Source organism: Hipposideros armiger, unplaced genomic scaffold (assembly GCF_001890085.2).
Source record: "Hipposideros armiger isolate ML-2016 unplaced genomic scaffold, ASM189008v1 scaffold_167, whole genome shotgun sequence".
NCBI lineage: Eukaryota > Metazoa > Chordata > Mammalia > Chiroptera > Hipposideridae > Hipposideros > Hipposideros armiger.
Genome location: NW_017731517.1, coordinates 2,439,952 through 2,457,340, shown reverse-complemented (window position 1 = coordinate 2,457,340; position 17,389 = coordinate 2,439,952). Strand labels below are relative to the sequence as shown.

The 17,389-nt window shown below is 46.8% G+C and overlaps 1 protein-coding gene across 1 annotated transcript in view; it reads left to right on the top strand.

Annotated features, from left to right (window-relative positions):
- Window positions 1-13,396, top strand: part of NID1 (nidogen 1) — a 73,556-nt gene extending 60,160 nt beyond the window's left edge. The window contains exons 15-20 of the mRNA XM_019651833.1: window positions 2,658-2,784; window positions 6,995-7,166; window positions 8,079-8,236; window positions 9,429-9,552; window positions 10,209-10,321; window positions 11,384-13,396. Of these exons, the coding sequence (XP_019507378.1) occupies window positions 2,658-2,784; window positions 6,995-7,166; window positions 8,079-8,236; window positions 9,429-9,552; window positions 10,209-10,321; window positions 11,384-11,505 (816 nt within the window). The 3' untranslated portion in view covers window positions 11,506-13,396. The remainder of the gene's footprint in view (window positions 1-2,657; window positions 2,785-6,994; window positions 7,167-8,078; window positions 8,237-9,428; window positions 9,553-10,208; window positions 10,322-11,383) is intronic.
- The last annotated feature ends 3,993 nt before the right edge of the window (window positions 13,397-17,389 follow it).

Here is a 17,389-nt window from a genome sequence, read left to right as displayed (position 1 = left end):
CCAGCACTCAGCACCCGTGCATCCATTAGGTCAGTGTGTATGTTCTGTACCAGATACGTAGCTTCCCACCAAGGATAGAAGCACCACAAGACAAGAAACCGGAGTGTTTGTTTCACAGCGTGTTCCTAGACCCAAAACGGTGCTTGGCACTGAAACAATATTTGCTGAACCAAACATAAGTGATCTTGGCATTGTCCTGGTGCCTCATGAAGCATAAATTCCCCCAAGGGGTGACCATCGCTCTCCCCTTGTATCCGCCAGCACACACCGCCAGCGAGTGGGAACGGGTTTGTTCCTTGTGAAAGTCATTTCCCCCAAGACCAAGGGCAGAGGCTAAATGTCAAGCGAGGCTATGAAAAGCAGAAAATTGAGGTGGGCGGGAGGGTGCTGACACAACAGGATAAATATCTACATGTCCTTATTTGTTTGTTTGTTTTTACCATTTTAACCATTTTTACGTGTACAGGTCAGTGGTGTTAAGTACATTCACATTGTTGTGCTGCCATTATCACTGTATATATTCAGAACTTTTTCATCTTCCCAAACTGACATTTTATACCCATTAAACACTAACTCCCTTTCCCCTCCTCCCCCCAACCCTTGACAACCACCCTTCTGTTTTCTGTCTCTATTCTAGGTATCTCATGTGGAACCATACAGTATTTGTCCTTTTATGATCAGCTTATTTCATTCAGCATGATGTCCTCAGGGTTCATCCATGTTGTCGCCTGTGTCAGAATATCCTTCCTTTTTAAGGCCAAATAATATTCTATTATATGCATATCCTACATTTTTTTTATCCATTCATCTATTAATGGACACTTGGGTTGCTTCCACCTTTTGGCTATTGTGAATCATGCTGCTATGAATGTGGGTGTACAAATATTTGCCTGACTACCTACTTTTACTTTTTTTTGGATGTAAACCAGATGTGGAATTGCTAAATCATATGGTAATTCTATTTTTCATGTTTTGAGGAACCTCCGAATGAAAGGAACTTCCTTTCCTTAGCAGCTGCACCGTTTTACATTCCCACCAGCAGAACGCAGGGGTTCCAAGTTCTCTACCATCTTGCCAACACGTACTCTTCTGTTTTTTAATAGTAGCCATCCCAATAGATGTGAAATGGCATCTCATTGTGGTTTAGATTTGTGTTTCTCTAATGATTAGTGATGTTAGCATCTTTACATGTGCTTATGGACCATTAGTATATCTTCTTTGGAAAAATGTCATTCATATCCGTTGTCCATTTGGATTGGGTTGTCGGAAAAGTCATAACGCATTTTTGCAACTAAAAACAGAAAAAATACGTCATGACTTTTCCGATAACCCAACAAATGGGTTGTTTTGTTGTTGAGTTGTAGGAGTTTTTATATATTCTAGATACTGACTCCTTATTAGATATATGATTTGCAAATATTTTTCCCCTTCCATGGTTGCTTTTTCACTGTGTTGACTGTGTCCTTTTATTCACAAACAGTTTTAATTTCTAAAATAAATTTATTCACAAATAAATTTCCAATTTATTTTTGCTTTTGATGTCATATCCAAGAAATTATTGCCAAATCTAATGTTATATGGCTTCCCCATGTATTTTCTTCTAAGAGTTTTAGAAGAAGCTTTACCTCTTATATTTAAGTCTTTTATTTATTTTGAGTTAATTCTTGTATATGGTTTGGGTAAGGATCTGTCCTTTTGACCTGACCTCTTGAGGGGGAAGTGCCTGCTGATAACCTTGATTTTCTCAGTAAAAGACCATCCTGGTCCCCCACTTCTATGATCCTCAGAGCCTCACTTTGCATTTCCATATACATTTTAGAATGAGCTTGTAAGTTTCTTGTAAGCCTACTGGGATTTTGATAAAGATTACATTGAATCTTTAACTCAGAGAGAATTGATATCTTAGCAATATTAAATCTTACAGTTCATTAAACTAATTTATCTCTTCATTTATTTGGGTCTTCTTTAATTTCATTCAGAAATGTTTTATAGTATTGTATAGAATATTGCACATTTAAAAATATTTGCTCTTATATACTTTGTTTCCGATGCTATTATAAACATTGTTTTGAAGTTTTATGTTTTTGCTAGTAGAAATATAATTTTATATTGACCTCATATCCTGCAACCTTGCTAGATTCAATTATTAGTTATAATAGTTTTAAAGATTCCCCAGGATTTTCTAAATGAACAATCATATTGTCTTAGAATGGAGTGGTTTTACCGCTTCCTTTCCGATATTTATGACTCATATTTTTTAATGATCTCAATAGGCAAAGATTTCTTAGATGATATATAAAAAGCATAAGCCATAAGGGAAAAAATAATACATTGGACATAATAAAAATTTTAAACTTTGCTCTTGAAAAACACCATTAAGAAAATTAAAAAGCAAGCTACATACTGAGAGGAAATATACATACACATATGCATACATACATACACATATGTATATGTATATGATGACAGATTTTTATCTGAAATATATAAAGAACTCTAACAACTCAATAATAAACATTTTAAATGGACAAAAGACTTGAAGACCCGTCATATAAAAAGGTGTCTAAATGCCTGTAAGTACGTGAAAGATTCCCACTATCACTGGTCACTCAGGTGCTAGTGGGTGGACCACTCTTACCACTGGTCTGCACTTTCAGGATAAAGTCATCATTGGACTGGCCTTCGACTGTGTGGACAAGATGATTTACTGGACCGACATCACTGAGCCTTCCATTGGGAGAGCCAGTCTGCATGGTGGAGAGCCAACCACCATCATTCGACAAGGTAGGCAAGGAAATACCATTCTTCCTTTTTGGTTTTGCTTCTAGCAAACCAAGTAGCTCTTGGGGGAGAGCTGATGGCGGAGTGTTTGTTTGCTCCCAGGATGTGGTGACTTGAGAGAGACTAGGTCCTCGGCCTCAAATAGCACCCTTTCCAGCCTTCTCTGAAGAGCCATCCAAGGACTCATCAAATTACAAACACCTTAGCTGGAACTTGTTGCTAGCCTAAGAAGAATAAAATTAAAACAGGGTAAGTCCCTGAAAGTTTATGTAGCCAGGTTTAATGGATAATAAAGGCCAAAGTCAACCATCCAGTTGGGATATGCATTTTTCCCGCTGGCTGCTGAGCCTGGAATTTGTTCTCGGAGTGTTTGCCACCTTGTGCTCTGTTAGGGTTTTCTCGTAGGCAGCAGGCAGAGGAATCCTACAGTTGGGAGGGTAACAAGCATTTTGGCAAATATTGTCCCTGATAGTTGTCTATTCCCAAGACAGTTTTCAAGTTAAAGGGTTGTCACTTCACCCTGTAACATCTAGTGTGTGTGGCGCGGAGGGTGGAGGGGTCTCCTTTTCTCTACCTCCTCCAGAATAGTACAGCAAACCAGGCTGAACTCTTACAGACATCCCTCAGCTCTCTGTCACATTACTGATGGTCAAGTTCAGGACGCTTTGTCACAGGCTACCCCTCAACATTCCACCTCCATTCCTTAATTTACGGATGCTGATTTAAGCTAAGGATTGGAAGCGTTATTTTAATGCCTACATTCAACAAGTCAAGACTATTTGACATGGATGTGTTTTATCAAGATTAAAGACCATTGCAACAAAACTCCAAGGACTCGTAAAAATTTCCTCTGCACTGAACAGGTCAAATGCTACACGCCCACTAAGTCAGTGACTCACCAGCTGACTTGCAGATCCTTTCCATCCAGAGACACTGTCATGCCCCGTGTTGTTTGTTTTGTAAAATCATCTTGCTTCCTCTGCAAAACACTCAAAGATACACCTTTAAAATACATGAGCCTCATTTAGTATTTCTTTTTACTTGGGGCTGAATATAGCTTTTTCAATTTCTGGTTTAAGGTTTCCCTCACAATTGATATTCCGGAAGGTTCCTGTGCCTGTGGAACAGCCCCTGGGGCATTTTTTCCTTCCTTGGCTTCCTCTCAAGAGATGGCGCCACAGGAATTAAGCTGAGGTTGAGATAAATACGTCTGGCTTTGGACGTAGCTCCCGCATCCTTGTCTGAAAGCCGATGTGCTATTTCACCTCTTCACTGCAACGTTCGTCTACAGTCGAATGATATTCCCATGCCGCTGACTGTGACGTTCGGCTTTACCCCATGAGCTCAGTGCTCCAGAAAGGAAATTTAGGAAAGCAGATGCACATTTTTTCTCTATTTTTGTGTTTTTCAAGAATGAATAACAATGGGAAATGTTTATACTTTAAAGTAATCATTTATTTTAATAAAATGAAGCATCTTAACTGTATTTACTGAAAATATAAATACTGTAATTGTTTTCTGTGGATTTCTGACACAGTTGGGAGAACAAACTTGAAATCAATCAACGCAGTGAGAATTAAATAACGTTTGTTAGTTTTCATGGTTTGAGTTAATGGACACAAGCTTGAAAATGCCTTTGTGCATCTTATCTCTCTGATAAAAATGTCACTGTTATCTATGGTTTAACTTCAAAACCCAGTGGAAGAGGGGACCAGGTCACCGCAGCTATTTCCTGTTGCTTCTGGAACTGATAATCGTCCCAGAAAGCTGTAAGCACAGTAAGAAACATTCCAGGCAGAAGCCCACTGTGAAAATACAGAAGTAAACCAGAATGTGATCTTTGTAGAAGGAAGATCACTGGGAATAGATTTTTTTTTTTTAAACTTAAAAGGAGAGAAAGAAGCTTCCACTTAAGTCATGGTACTGGTGGGCATACCCTAGTGAGTGAACATGGCAGTGGACATCTCTTCTTTTCTTGACTTCTTTATTTAATCCAATCTGAATGCTGGGATCCTCTTTTCTTCCTTGAGTTAAAGTCCTAACGAAATATCTTTAATGCGCATCATAATCTGTTTCCTGGACATATTGCCTTGCCGTTTTTTGCTACTTGCCCTGACCTCATAGTAAGGGATAGCATTTCCAGGCCCTCCCATTAGCCCTGTAGCACACACAGAAGTATTTTCCTGATTAGGGGAGGAGGGTTGGTTGCCCTCGAGTTTGAAGTCAAAACCAGGGCTGTTTGATAGGAGACAACATGACATGGAGTCCCTTCCAGGGCTCCCCTGGGTCTACTTTTCTGTGTGTCTGAGTAGCTCATGTCATACACAAAATGTGCTCATTGACAATGTGCCCCAGGATGACTTTTTCTGGTTTTGTCTGAAAGTTAGAAGGAGGCCTTTGGAGGTCTGTCTCACTGTCCCTTCTCCTCTGAGGATGTGGGAAATACTTTCATACTTTATAAATCTCTACTCTGGGTTTGAATAATAAAGATCTTGTTCAAGGGCTGTTTCTAATTCTTAATAAGCTTCCTCTCGGGGTCCTTTTGGGGGCTTTGACATTTCCAGCGTCCACAGTCATGATTGTGTTAGCCTGGCAAAGGCCAGTCTGGAGGGGACTGAGGTCTGACTGTCTCATATACTGACGAGAAAACAGAACTGGACAATCTCCTCATACTCCAGGCCCCTCGGGTAGGAAGCTTCTCTGCAGCCCCCTTCCCTTCCAGCCGTAATAAATGACCTTCAATTCTCTAGTCAGTGACGGGGAAAGAATCCTGAGGGACAGCAGCAAAACCCTGGTGGGGTTTTAATTTGGTTTTATTTACAGTCAGGAAACCATTACAGCCTTGACCTTCTGATTAGCTATGTGGACATGGAAGGTCTGCACTGTGGTCACCTTACCCTGTGGCACCCCCTGGCTTGGAAATCAGCCCCTTATAACCTAGAAAAGACTTCTGGGCGTGTTACTGATGGTCACTGATATTCCTTCTTTGTGCTCCTAATACTTCTTTAAAAGTAAAACAGCTATGGGGCTGGCTGAGTTGGCGCGTTGGTTAAGAGCTGGCTTGGGACGCCAGCTCTGAGCAGCAGCGCCCCGGTTCAGATCCCACATGAGGGCCAGTGATGCTGCGCCCTCTACAGCTAAGATGGTGAACAACAGCTCGACCTGGAGCTGGGCTGCCGTGAGTTGCCGGTGACAGCGTAGGCTGCAATGGGGCTGCAGTGGGCTGCCATAAGCTACCGTGAGTGGCTGGCAGCCAGCGCGAGCTGCCGGCAGCCAGCATGAGCTGCCAAGAGGCACCAGTGTCTGGTGATGGATCTGCCTCGCCTGGGAAGAGCGCAATGATCACAATACCAACATGGGCCAGTGAAGCAACATCCTCCACAACTAGAATGAAGAACAAAAGGACAGCAACTTGTCTGTTCCCCTTCCCCGATTCCCCAACGCTGTTCCCTTCCCCTGATTCCCCAATAAAATCTTAAAAAAAAAAAAAGCCCTAAGGGAAAAAAAAGAAGTAAAACAGCTATGATTTCCTTTATGTATTATTTTTCTGAAATGACCTTTCCCCCCAATAATTAATGAATATGGTAAGTCTGTGTGTCCTATTCCTCACCTTAATTTCTCCCTTTTGCCTGTGGGGCATTAACGCAGGCATCCTAACTTCATCTCTGGCCACTCCCCCACCCCCATGGTCTCCAGCCATAAAAAATTACACCCAGGTCATGTCAAGCCATGTCCAGTCTTTCTTTATACCTATGGGCTGGTCCCACTACCTGGAAAACCCTGGTATAGGACCTTTGCCTGACAAACTCCATTGGTCCTTCAGGAGCCAGCTTCACAAATGTCACCTCCCCCAGGAATCCTTTCCCACTCTCCCCAGGCTGAGTCCAGTGTCCCTCCTCCATGCTCCCAAGGAACGCAGAACTCAGTTGAGTTTGATTGGATGTGGGCTCCTTGCAGGTGGGGCCAAAGCTGAGGCATCCTTGTGGAACTGGGTCCCAGTGTGGTGCACAGGTGGCTGGTCCACCAAGTGAACAAGTGGCATTTCTTAATTTGTCACTTTGAGTGTTGCTTCTCTTATAAACAAGTGTGTCACACTCTTATTTGTTTGCTCAAAGTGCAAGGATTGGACGCCATGTGAAATAGCTCTGAGAAATCAGAAAAACAGAACCTTACCTGCTTACGAAACTCAGTTGTGTTCTGTGTTTGCATCTAGACCTCGGAAGCCCAGAAGGCATTGCCATTGACCATCTTGGCCGCAACCTCTTCTGGACAGATTCTCGCCTGGATCGAATAGAAGTTGCAAAGCTGGATGGCACCCAGCGCCGGGTGCTCTTTGACACCGATTTGGTGAATCCCAGAGGCATCGTGACAGACTCCTTGAGAGGGTATCTGGGTGTAAATCTGTGTGTGCGTCTGTTGTACTTGCATCTGCCCTTCCGGGTATTCTCAAAAGGGAGGCTCTAACACCAGCCTTGCTCTCCTGAAACAGATGCATAAGAATGAATGATCTAAATTGGTGGCTTTTAGAGATCCACAGTGAAATGTCAGAACATTCTTCACAGTCCCATGATCATGGACTTGATACCATGATCCACTTTCAGACCTTTTACCAAAAGAATTTATAAATCGACAACCCAGAAATTGGGTATTTCCATGTGGGTTGACCGTGGGTGAACACCTGAGTTGTATCAACCCCAGAAGAGTATCAAGGTCACACAAATGTACCCTGGGGCTCTCCGCCTAGAGGCCGCGCAGTGTGAACATCTGGGAGACCCCTTCCGATGGTTTCATCAGCACCCTAGTGCTTTCTCTCCCTTTGCCTTACTGCAAGCTCTGAATCTTACACACCAGGCCCTGGGCTCCCTGACACTTTGATGAACAGGCCACATCCTGTTCTGTGGCCACTCGGCCACCTCTCCGTTGGCAAGTGCCTCTGCCAGCATCCGTTTCTGTGCCTCAGCCCTGGGTCCACTGTGCTGGCTGTGTGCTGACAGCAGATGGGGGATTCCCATAAGTTTATGCCAGTTTTGGTGTTCTGTTTTTTTCTTTTATATCAGCTTTATTAAGATATGTCAGTTATGTTTAGGGAAAATGAATTCATTGTTAACAGAATAAGAAAATTCAAGTGAAGAACCAAATCCCGGTATCTTTGCAAAGGACCTACAGGCCCTTTTAGCCGTGCTGTGTTTCCATGTCTGCTAACATCTTCATCAGAAGTTCTAAGTTTTATTAATAAGCTTTCTGTCATGCTTCTTCATTACTTCTCGTCCTCTTTCCCCCTCATTTTCCTCCTCTAGGAACCTTTATTGGACAGACTGGAACAGAGACAGCCCCAAGATTGAGACTTCCTACATGGACGGCACACACCGGAGGGTCCTGGTGCAGGACGACCTGGGCCTGCCCAACGGGCTGACCTTTGACGCCTACTCATCCCAGCTCTGCTGGGTGGATGCAGGTGCTCCTGGGGTTGGAACAGCGCTTTTTTTCATAGCCAAACAATTATTGTCACCCACTGTGGGCTAGCCCAATCTGTACATCAAGAGGACCGGTTACGGGGAGAGGGCATAGGATAAATGTTTTTCTTTCCTGCACAAAAATAGCTGCTTATATTTGCTCTGAAATATGTTGTTTCTCCGGGTTTGACACTGTCTGAGGAGAATTCTCAATCTTCTAAGTCTGGGGTCAGCAAACTACAGTCCATGGGCCAGTCCAGCCTGCCACCTGCTGTGGTATGATCCAGGAGCTGGAAGTGGGCTTTACATTTTTAAACATTACATTTTAAATTATTGCATAAATGCCTACATAATGTCCTCAGTTTTGCCTCTTGGCCCACAAAACCTAAAAATAATTACTATCTGGCCATTTAAGAAAAAATTTACAGACCCCAGAGCCTGATATCTATTAGACCATTCACAACTTACATTCCTGTAGCCCTACTTGTTCCCAAGGAGCTGGGCCGGACTTGGAGCTAAGGGAGATAAAGTAATGCTGCCCTGGCGTGTGCCCCTGCCCTGGCAGTTTTGGGGTGTCCCTTGGGCAAAGGTTGTGGGCAGGGTGCAGATTTGGGGAGGAAGGTCCGCCATCTGTCCAGTCTCTATTGAGTGCCTGCTGTGGTCCAGACCCTGTCAGGTGCCGCGGGGGGTGCTGGGACTGCATCTTGCACTTGGGGAGGATGAGGGGTAAGGCATGCGTGGTCAAATGAAAAGGCAAGATTTAGTCAATCCTGATGTGGGCACTGGTGTGGGGCTGTGCATGGCTGCTAAACTGAGGTGCGATATAGCGGTTCTTAGGCTCTGAATTCGTGGAGGGGGGTCTGGAGAGGCTTCAGGGAGGAGGGACGTGAGCAAGAGCTGGAAGGTGGCCCTAGCTTCCCCGGGAATGAATGGTGAAGCGAGTGTACGCCTCTGTTTCGCCCACGTCTCCCGGCAGAGGCAGGTTTGTGTGCCCGACGGAGGTGGGTATTGACCAACGAGAGAGCGAGAGAAAGAAGGGACAGCTTTTCGGTTTTGAGGAGCAAGTCTCATGTTCTCCAGGATCTGTCACTGTAATGCCGAGTGTCTCTCACCCTTGCCCTCATTACCCTTGTTCTTTGACACAAAAGGGCCATTTCTTGTGTGACAATGAACGGCTTGTTCTTGCTCACACAGGCACCAACCGGGCGGAATGCCTGAAGCCTGGTCAGCCCAGCAGACGCAGGGTTCTTGAAGGGCTCCAGTATCCTTTCGCAGTCACGAGCTTCGGGAAGAATCTGTATTACACAGACTGGAAGACGTACGTCAGCTGCCGCAGTGCGGGGGCGGGGCCTGCCCTGCCACCCTCTGCCCCTGGGAGGCCATACCCTTCCCATCTGCCTCTGGGCTTGACCTTCCAGCCTCCGAGATGCCCCCTCGGCCTTGGCCTTCTCGTTGTCAGGAGGAGGGTGAAGTCGAGGGAGGCAACTTTTATCCTGTGGCAGCCGCAGGATGGGCAGCTTCAAGTCTATAAACTTGGGCTTTCTGAGCATGTCTGCCCTTTGTCCAGGAGCTGGCCCAGGCCCTTGGCTGGGGGGCTCCATGCCCGTGCCACCCCCCTACTTCATTATTGTTCTTAAACTACAGTGTGCCACGGCCCCTTCTTGGCCACCCCTTCCCACCACAAGGCAGGGTTACACGAGGAGCTGCTGCGCAGGGGGCATCTGTGCAGAAAGCAGATTTCCCAGCCTAGAATTTAGTGCTGAAGGGGAGACCAGCTGATCTTTGTCCTTTTCTATGAAGACAGAGAAATGCAGGCTTGGTCCTGCCCAGGAGGAGGTAGGGTATCTAGGAAGCAAGGCCAGTGTGTCTGTTTACAGCTTCCGGTTCATGCCCTGAACACTGAAAGAGGCTGCTCTGGAGAGAAAGCTGGAGCCATCAGACGTGTTTCACCTTCTGCCCTTTGCTTCTCCCTAGGAATTCTGTGGTTGCTGTAGGTCTTGCTGTTAACAAAGAGATGGATACCTTCCACCCCCACAAGCAGACCCGGCTGTATGGCATCACCACCGCCCTGTCTCAGTGTCCGCCAGGTAACTCTCCTGTGCTCTTACTGTGGGGCTGAGGGCACCCACCCTGGGGCTCAGAGCCCACTCTCTGGCTGTTACCTGTACCGCCTCTAGGGGCCCTGATCACCTGGCAGGTGAGACACAGCCCCTTTCATCATGGGTCTTCACTATTTTGTGGGAGAGCCACATAAATCGATAGAAAACATTAAGGAATGATGAAGTGGACGAGGGTGAGGAAAAGGGCTGGGTCTGGAAGTATGCAGTCTTTAGGCTCCGCCCAGGAACGTGAGCATCAGGATGCCTGCTGCTTTGAAAGTCCATTATTGGCCTAACGGCAATAACGCTAATTGATAATTGTAGAAATTGCAATGCACGTGGCGCTTACTGTGAGCTGGATACTGTACATAGGTTCTCTCACTTACTTTCCTAAGTGCTTTGTGTTTATTAGTTCATGTTATCTTCATAGCAACCCGGTAAGGCAGTACTATTGGGATGGTTGGAAAAGTCATGACGCGTTTTTGCAATGAAAAACATAGAAAAAGTACATTATGACTTTTCCGACAACCCAATATTATGATGCCTATTTTACAAATAAGCAAACTGAAGCCATTTGCCCAAAGCCACACACTCACAGTGGCAGAGAGAGGGGCGTCTAGGCCACCCAGCTCCAGAGTCTGTGCTGTGCTGCCCCTCCAAGACTGCCTCTAACCTGCTGCCCCTCACGGCTTCCCTCCACCCCTCAGTCAAGTGCAAAGCCAGTGGGCAAGCTAGATAAAAGGTACTTTGTACTTTAAAAATCCAACTCCCATGTTACAATCAGAACAGGACGACAGCCCTCCCTGAATCTGTTTAATAGCATTAGTGGCAAATGTGCAGGGCCCCCAAATCGGGAATCGGGGTTTTTGCCCTCCTGGCAAATCCCCAGCGATGAGGAAACAGCCAGGAAATAAGCTCAGCTGAGTGCCTGGTGCAGCCGTCCCTGTCTCCCGGAGCTCCCACCAGCGCGGCCTCCCAGAAACCAAAAAGGGGGTTAATAGGGAGGCCATGCCGTTAGCGGGCTGTTGAGCTGATTTCTGCCTTTTTCAGGTCACAACTACTGTGCAGTGAACAATGGTGGCTGCACCCACCTCTGCTTGGCCACCCCAGGAAGCAGGACCTGCCGTTGCCCTGACAACACGCTGGGAGTTGACTGTATCGAGCAGAAATGAGAAGAGTGTCGTTCCCTCTCTTAAGTATTTCATAGCAACAACCCTCCTTGAAAGGGTCCAGACTGAGAACTGTCTGACATGGTGGCTGAGTGGCCACCAGCCTGAGCCTCGACAGTATTCCCCTCATTGTTTCCCAAAACATATACCCCAAGATTCTGGAATGGGAGTGTCTCTACCCCTACACAAAGACAGCAGCCCCCAACCCCAACCCTCAGATAAGTATATACAGCCCCGAGGGAGGGTTATACACCCCATCCCAGTGCTCTGGAACCGTTTCCCAACTTAGCAGCTCAATGGTGAGCAGACCCTCCTAGGCCTGAGCTTGCCCCTTTCCCCGTGGCCTTAAGAGCTCACCCTCTCTCTGAGGTACCCACCGTCCTGTCAGCTACTCCACACACCAGCCAGGGCCACGTCAGCAAGGCTGTAAGTGGAGGAGGGGGTTCACCCTCCCATACTTTCCTACTGGTGCTCTGACTTCCCTCTTTATACTCCTGGCTTCTTACCCCCAAATTCTGTACCACTGGCGTCCTGCCCAAGGGATGTGGGTATTTGGTGGGTGATACTGAGCAGCCTCTCCCAGGTAACTTATTGGAATTTCAGCAGCAGCCTTTGGTAGCCAAAAGCTTAAGTCAAGGGAGTGTCTACTGGTCGGAATATCAAACTGTGGAGTCAGATGCTTGAGGATGGGGATTCTTTTGATGTGCCTTAACTTACACCAAAGATTACCAAATTATTCCTTTTTTGCCCAAAGCTCCTGGATCCCAGCATCTGGTGCCTTGGGCAGCGTAGCCCCACTGCTGGCACCTGTGTCCAGCCTCCTCATGGAGACCCCACTGAGACCCAGGCTGGGGCAGTACCAGTGATGCCCTCCAAAGCCCCTCACCTCTGGCCTCCACTCATGAGATCTAGTCTGCAGTCAACCAGGAGCTTGCTCCTGCCTTGTTTCTCCTTCCACCATGGCTCTTGCTGGCTGTATTCTCATCCAAAGACACAATCCAGGAGGGCTAAATTGAATATTTATACTAGTGATCCAGACCCTTTACTGCTTATTGGTATGATTAAAGGGACCATTGCCACATTTCATGCTTATGTTTCTACAATTTGTTTAGAAAACAGCTCCTGACTAGATAAGTAGCTAGTGTCATATATTTATCAACTGCTTCCCAGAGTCCTCAAACAGAAATTTTGGATTGAAAGTTGAACATAAGGAGTTTGAGTCAGTAAAGATGGGGAAGGAAGTAGAGAAGATTCAGTGGAAAGTGTCATAAAGAGATTGATCGGGACCAGGAGTGGAAAACCCAAGAGGAAGGTGGAGGAGGTGATTTAATGGTGGCGATGAGAAAAACTCAGTAACTCCAAAGAGAAAACGGTACATTTTGCCAAAGAACACTTATACTTGAGGACATGGAAGAATTGGCCAATTCTCCTAGGGAAGAGATCCCTCCCCTCATCTGCAAACCTCAGTCATTCAGTCCCCCAAACCCCACTTCTGCAGCCCATTGGAACCTGCAGGGAGAGAGCCTTTCGGTGAATAATTGGAGTTTGTTTTGAGAAGCAAAATATCCCCAAGAGAATCACAAGGTTTGGGGAACGCATGGGTCCTTTATATAGCCCAACCCATAAATTAGTCTCACTTTCTTTTTATACTTATCATTCATTCCATATCAAGCTCTCTATATCAAATGTTTGTCATGATTTTGTATAATTTTTATAACTATTTTATTCATTTTACTAGATTCATTCTAAAAATTTTTTTAATGGTGAATTCTTAAACTGTGGAAACCACTGAAGGTGCTTATTAACTGTTGCCCAGAGTGTTGGACGATTCCTTGAGTTTACAGCTGTATTAATATTAGTGCAGAAAATTAAAAAATTTTGTTTAAAAAAATAATACTCTATCTTGTTTGAATGAAGATATTTAATGTTGGGAGATTGATTCACAATGGAATCTTTAATAATCTGCAAACCTGTAGAACCCCCAGTGTTAAAAGAGGTGGTTTGTTTCCCAAGCAAGTCCACAAAAGACGTAGGGGCTTATAATGGACTTAAACATTAACTCAATCATGGACCCCCAAACTACCCTTTTGGAAATTGTTTTCAGTTTTTTAGAAAAATTTCAACTCCAGGCAATAGAATTTTCTGATTCAGTTCTGAAGATGAGCTGTATTTTCCTCCCCTCCAGAAGCAACAGACATTTTCCTGGCACTGCCATAGAACCAGGGGTCTGTTCTAAGCAGCCACTAATGGCAGTGCCACCCGTGCTGGCCCGCGCATGGAATGAGAGTGGGCCTTTGGCTTGGACAGAGTGAGGGGGCTCAGAACCTCAGCTGTGGAGAAGGGAATTGGTGTGTAAAGGCCCACTTGTGATGTGGCACCATCCGTGAAATCAGTTACTGCCTGCTGGTGTTAATTTTTTCAAGGGGGCAACTTCCATTAGGGCTCAAATGTCCAGTGTTTTATTCTGGTCAAAAAGTCTAGTTACAGGGCCGGCCAAGTGGCTCAGTTGGTTAAGAGCTCGCTCAAGAGTTTGAGCTCTGAGCAACAGCGGTTCGAGTCCAGCCCGAGCTGAGCAGCCGCTGAGCTGCCAACAGGTAGCAGGATGGCTCAGCTAAAAAAAAAAAAGTCTAGTTACTTAAAAGTGATGTCAGGGGGGCCGGCCGAGTGGCGCGATGGTTAAGAACTCGCTTGGGATGCCAGAGGGCCCCGGTTCGGATCCCACATATGAGGGCCAGTAACACTGCCCTCCACAGCTAAGATGCTGAACAACAGCTCAACCTGGAGCTGGGCTGCCTATGAGTCGCTGGCGACGGCGTAGGCTGCAGTCCCTGTGGCAGTGGATTGCCATGGGCTACCGTGTGTGGCCAGCAGCCAGTGTGAGCGGCCAGCAGCCAGCGTGAGCGGCCAGCAGCCGCAGTGAGCGGCCGTCCAGAAGCCGGCGACTGATCTGCCTCGCCAGGGAAGAGCGCAATGATGGTGCCAACTTGGGCCAGTGAAGCAACATCCTCCACAACTAGATTGAAGAACAAAAACAACAGCAACTTGTCTGTTCCCCTTTCCCCAATTCCCCAGCACTGTTCCCATCCCCCCAATTCCCCAATAAAAATCTTTAAAAAAAAAAAAAGTGATGTCAGGGGAAAATGGAATAGGAGGCTCCAGGAATCCATCCCTCTATCAAAGCAACAATTGAACTGGCAGGAGCTGTCTGAATAAATGACTTTGGAACTCCAGGTCTAGTAGAACATTTGTAGCATGCAGGAGAGAGCTTGAAGGAGAGGTTGGTAAATTTTCGTCAGCTTCAGCTTTTCCTTGGTAGTGGCCACCATCCCTCATCCCCCATTCCCCGGGGCAGTCAGCTGTGGGGACAGCAGCCCGTGTCCCTGGTGTGGCTTGTTGGAGCCAGGGTGGGCAATAAGGACCTTGTTCTCCAAAGCTCAGGTTTGGAGGTTCTGATTGCTGCTTTTCATCACTGGGGGAGGGGCGCCAGCACATACGAAAGCTCTTCATGACATTGGATTTGGTGATGGTTTCTCTTATATGACACCAAAAGCACAAGCAACAGAAGAAACAAAATAGACAAACTGGTCTTCATCAAAATTAAAAAGTTGTGCATCAAAGACACTATCAAGGACTGGCTGAGTGGCTCAGTTGGTTAAGAGCTCGCTCAAGAGTGCGAGCTATGAGGAACAGGGTCGCTGGTTCAATTCCAGGCCTGAGCTGAGCTGCTGCTGAGCTACCAACAGGTAGCAGGATGGCTCAGCTAAAAAAAAATTAAAATCAAATTTAAAAAAGACACTATCAAGAGAATGAAAAGACAGCCAACCCCTGGAAGGGGAGAAAGTATTTCCAGATCCTGTATCTGATAAGGGTCAAATCCAGAATATATAAAGAACTACAACTCAACAACAATAACAAAATCAACCCAATTCAAAAATGAACAAAGGACTTGCATAAACATTTTTTTTCAAAGAAGATACACAAGTAGCCAATAAGCACATGAAAAGATCCCAGCATCGTTACTCTTGAGGGAAATGCAAATCACAACCACAATTACATATCACTTGATATCCATTAGGATGTCAAGAAAGACCCTCAAAAGACCAAAAGACCCTCAAAAGACAAAAAAACCCCAAACCCGGAAAATAACACGCTGAGGCAGACAAGGAGAAATGGGACCCTGTGTACAACTGGAACTGCACTGCCAGTGGGAATATAAAACGGTGCAGCCACTATGGAAGGTGGTACCACATGACCCAGCAGTTCGACTCCCAGCTATATACCCAAGGGAGTCAAAAGCGGGGGCTCCAACACGTACTTGTTTGCCCTCCCAGTCAGTGTCCCTTCCCCACACTCTCTGCCAGGGTCCCAGGAGCCACTTTCTCTCCCGGTGGCTCTGGGCCTCAGGTTGGTGACAGCCCCTGGCACTGTCCCCTTGGACTGCTCTGTTCCTAAGAGGTTCCCACACCCCAGCCATAACTTTAAACCTCCCTCAAATTATCCTAATTAGACTACATCTGTCTTTTGTTGAAACCCTCGCTGATACACGAGTCCATAACTCTGTGATCTCTACTTTTGAGTATGTTAGACGATATCCGTAGATTAGTTTAAAAAAAAACATTGAAAAGCTGTCTTATAATCACACCTCACACACTCATATACTCGTGTCCAATTAGGATGCATGTTAGTTACGTATGTATAACTAGCAGGTATGAATTATACAGATGTATCAAAAATATACCAAAAAAAGTCCAATTTGTTTCAATAGCTCCTTGTGATTTTCAGACTCAGAGCCCTGAATGGCAGCAAACAGCTTAACTGCTCAGTAGGGGAATTCTAGCTCAATGTGGGTTCAGACGCAGCTGTATTTGGGTCTGTCATCAACCCATCCTTCCTCAGAGTTCTCCCCTAGACCCGAATCTCAGCCCCCCAGAGCTGCAGACCTCCTACTTAGGATGCCCGTAGCCCAGCACGACCCATCTCAGGCGGGCCTTCCCCTCCAAGGGGCCCTCGCAGGGTGGGGCCCGCTCTAGGCTGTCTCCACCGGGGTCCCCCAATCCTGATGGTCTCTCTGCAGTGTCCTCATCCTGGCTGCCTGGCCCATGTGGACCGCAGCGGCTCCCTCAGCCCCTCTGCACCCCTTCTGCAGAGGGGCAAGGGGCAGCTTGTCCCCCTGAGGGAGACTGGCGTCGGAGGACTGCCCTCCTCCTTTGCTGCCCTTTGTTTGGGAGTCGTCCTGCAGAAGTCCATGGAAACACGTGAGGGCCTCCACCCCACTCGCAGTCTCCACTCCACCTGAAAGAGCTGAGCCAGCACAGCTCCTGCCTTCCCCTTCCCCCACCCTTGGCCTCCCCTCTGCTCTGGGCTCTTCTGGGGCCCTGAGGGGTGGGGGCCTCCCCTGTGCACAGGCAGTGCCTAGCGAGGCTATGCTGTCTTACACCCTTGTTCAAGGTCATTCCAACCACAGCCGTCCTGGGAGCAAAGGCAGAGGCCACTGGGGAAGTAGGGGGCATAGAGAGAAAGGACACCTCATACATAATGCCTCAAATGGGCCGGCCGAGTGGCACGTTGGTTAAGAGCTGGCTTGGGACGCCAGCTCTGAGCAGCAGGGCTGCGGTTCGGATCCCACATGAGGGCCAGTGACGCTGCGCACTCTACAGCGAAGAGGGTGAATAATAGCTCGACCTGGAGCTGGGCTGCTGTGAGTCGTCCGCGAAGGCATAGGCTGCAGTGGAGCTGCAGTGGGCTGCTGTGAGCTACGTGAGTGGCTGGCAGCCAGCGTGAGCTGCCAGGAGCCACTATAAGCAGCCGACCAATGACCGGCGACTGATTGCCTCACCCGGGAAGAGCACAATGATCATACCAACATGGGCCAGTGAAGCGATGTCCT